This window comes from Procambarus clarkii, chromosome 39, assembly GCF_040958095.1.
Source record: "Procambarus clarkii isolate CNS0578487 chromosome 39, FALCON_Pclarkii_2.0, whole genome shotgun sequence".
In the NCBI taxonomy this organism is placed as follows: Eukaryota; Metazoa; Arthropoda; class Malacostraca; order Decapoda; family Cambaridae; genus Procambarus; species Procambarus clarkii.
In genome coordinates, this window is record NC_091188.1 from 29907943 (window position 1) to 29911458 (window position 3516).

General features: G+C 44.6%; 1 protein-coding gene across 1 annotated transcript; it reads left to right on the plus strand.

Annotated features, from left to right (window-relative positions):
- The first annotated feature begins 1365 nt into the window (after positions 1-1365).
- LOC138372663 (uncharacterized) lies at positions 1366-2832 on the plus strand. The gene has a single exon (XM_069338164.1). The coding sequence runs from the start codon at positions 1366-1368 to the stop codon at positions 2830-2832; it is 1467 nt and encodes a 488-aa protein (XP_069194265.1).
- The last annotated feature ends 684 nt before the right edge of the window (positions 2833-3516 follow it).

A 3516-nucleotide genomic window follows, 5' to 3' on the forward strand; every position in this document is an offset into this window, starting at 1 on the left:
CTCCTGGGAGTATGGGTTCGAGTCACTTCTGGGGTGTGAGTTTTCAGTTATATATATATATATATATATATATATATATATATATATATATATATATATATATATATATACATATATATATATATATATATATATATATATATATATATATATACAACTTTAGAACACTTTCCCACCAGGAGACTCGAACCCTAGCCAGCACAGAAGCCTTCCAGCAACTGGCATAACAGGTACGCCTTAACCCGCTCCACCACAGGAGCTGTCTGAGCAGTGGTGGAGCGGGTTAAGGCGTACCTGTTATGCCAGTTGCTGGAAGGCTTCTGTGCTGGCTAGGGTTCGAGTCTCCTGGTGGGAAAGTGTTCTAAAGTTGTATACTTCACACTTCACTCTCGTGTTTAGGAGAGTTGTGCCTTAAGTTCATATATATATATATATATATATATATATATATATATATATATATATATATATATATATATATATATATATATATATATATATATATATGTATATAGATGGGGTACCACCTCTGGTGCAAGTGTAGGGACCCATAGCCTCGGAGAAGAAATGGGTGTGATATATATATATATATATATATATATATATATATATATATATATATATATATATATATATATATATATATATATATATATATATATATATATATATGTCGTACCTAGTAGCCAGAACTCACTTCTCAGCCTACTATTCAAGGCCCGATTTGCCTAATAAGCCAAGTTTTCCTGAATTAATATATTTACTATAATTTTTTTCTTATGAAATGATAAAGCAACCCTTTTCTCTATGTATGAGGTCAATTTTTTTTTATTGGAGTTAAAATTAAGGTACAAATATGACCGAACCTAACCAACCCTACCTAACCTAACCTAACCTATATTTATAGGTAAGGTTAGGTTAGGTAGCCAAAAAAAGCTAGGTTAGGTTAGGTTAGGTAGGTTAGGTAGACGAAAAAACATTAATTCATGAAAATTTGGCTTATTAGGCAAATCGGGCCTAGAATAGTAGGCTGAGAAGTGCGTTTTGGCTATTAGGTACGACATATATATATATATATATATATATATATATATATATATATATATATATATATATATATATGTATATAATAGAATTTCTTGAAGGCGAGCTGCAGCTCCCGGTGTTCGTCTCTACAACCATTATTGATACATCTGTGTCGAATCTAAGATTCAGAGTGTATGTTGAGGCCAGCAATATACACCATTAAACATGTATACTCTGTCCGTCGGTCCGTCTGTCTTTCTCTTCTCTCCTCATAGTGCGTTAGAGGGCTCGGGGCTAGATAGTTGTTGGGTTGGTGTGAGATACCTGGCTGTGGGCAAGATGGGTGCGGGATACCTGGCTGTGGGCAAGATGGATGTGAGATACTTGGCTGTGGGCAAGATGGGTGTGGGATACCTGGCTGTGGGCAAGATGGATGTGAGATACTTGGCTGTGGGCAAGATGGGTGTGGGATACTTGGCTGTGGGCAAGATGGATGTGAGATACTTGGCTGTGAGCAAGATGGGTGTGGGATACCTGGCTGTGGGCAAGATGGGTGTGGGATACTTGGCTGTGGGCAAGATGGGTGTGAGATACTTGGCTGTGGGCAAGATGGGTGAGAGATACCTGACTGTGGGCAAGATTGGTGTGAGATACCTGGCTGTGGGCAAGATGGGTGCGAGATACTTGGCTGTGGGCAAGATGGGTGTGAGATACTTGTCTGTGGGCAAGATGGGTGTGGGATACCTGGCTGTGGGCAAGATGGGTGTGGGATACTTGGCTGTGGGCAAGATGGGTGTGAGATACTTGGCTGTGGGCAAGATGGGTGTGGGATACTTGGCTGTTTGCAAGATGGGTGTGGGATACTTGACTGTGGGCAAGATGGGTGTGGGCAAGATAGGTGTGGGATACTTGGCTGTGGGCAAGATGGGTGTGAAATACTTGGCTGTGGGCAAGATAGGTGTGGGATACTTGGCTGTGGGCAAGATGGGTGTGAGATACTTGGCTGTGGGCAAGATAGGTGTGGGATACTTGGCTGTGGGCAAGATGGGTGTGAGATACTTGGCTGTGGGCAAGATGGGTGTGAAATACTTGGCTGTGGGCAAGATAGGTGTGGGATACTTGGCTGTGGGCAAGATGGGTGTGAGATACTTGGCTGTGGGCAAGATAGGTGTGGGATACTTGGCTGTGGGCAAGATAGGTGTGGGATACTTGGCTGTGGGCAAGATGGGTGAGAGATACCTGACTGTGGGCAAGATAGGTGTGAGATACCTGGCTGTGGGCAAGATGGGTGTGAGATACTTGGCTGTGGGCAAGATGGGTGTGGGATACTTGGCTGTGGGCAAGATGGGTGAGAGATACCTGACTGTGGGCAAGATAGGTGTGAGATACCTGGCTTTGGGCAAGATGGGTGTGAGATACTTGGCTGTGGGCAAGATGGGTGTGAGATACTTGGCTGTCGGCAAGATGGGTGAGAGATACCTGACTGTGGGCAAGATAGGTGTGAGATACCTGGCTGTGGGCAAGATGGGTGTGAGATACTTGGCTGTGGGCAAGATGGGTGTGAGATACTTGGCTGTGGGCAAGATGGGTGAGAGATACCTGACTGTGGGCAAGATAGGTGTGAGATACCTGGCTTTGGGCAAGATGGGTGTGAGATACCTGACTGTGGGCAAGATAGGTGTGAGATACCTGGCTGTGGGCAAGATGGGTGTGAGATACTTGGCTGTGGGCAAGATGGGTGTGAGATACCTGGCTGTGGGCAAGATAGGTGCGGGATACCTGGCTTTGGGCAAGATGGGTGTGTGATACCTGACTGTGGGTAAGATAGGTGCGGGATACCTGGCTGTGGGCAAGATAGGTGTGAGATACCTGGCTTTGGGCAAGATGGGTGTGAGATACCTGACTGTGGGCAAGATAGGTGTGGGATACTTGGCTGTGGGCAAGATAGGTGTGAGATACTTGGCTGTGGGCAAGATAGGTGTGAGATACTTGGCTGTGGGCAAGATGGGTGTGAGATACCTGACTGTGGGCAAGATAGGTGCGGGATACCTGGCTGTGGGCAAGATGGGTGTGAGATACCTGACTGTGGGCAAGATAGGTGCGGGATACCTGACTGTGGGCAAGATGAGTGTGAGATATTTGGCTGTGAGAAAGATTGATTTGAGATTCACAGCTTAACTCCCTATCCCTTCTCACATTATCTCGTCAGGCAGCTGTGAGAGGGCCATAAGCTCTCCCTCGGAAGCATGCAGACATTTGAATGTTCCAGTGTTGCTTAACTGCATTACGCTTGTATAAGGAGCCATCAGACGAATACAATAATATAAGGAGTGGATAAATCACCCAGGCTGGTATAAGGAGGCACCTGACTATACGGCAGTAGTACAAGAGGAGGACATGTAGATTTGCCTCGACTGTATAAGGGACCACCGACTGGAATTCAGCTGTATAAGAGATGCACTTTTTTTTTTGAGATATATACAAGAGTTG

Coding starts and splice junctions, on each gene's coding strand:
- LOC138372663 (XM_069338164.1), top strand. CDS start 1,366: ATGGGTGCGGGATACCTGGCTGTGGGCAAGATGGATGTGAGATACTTG.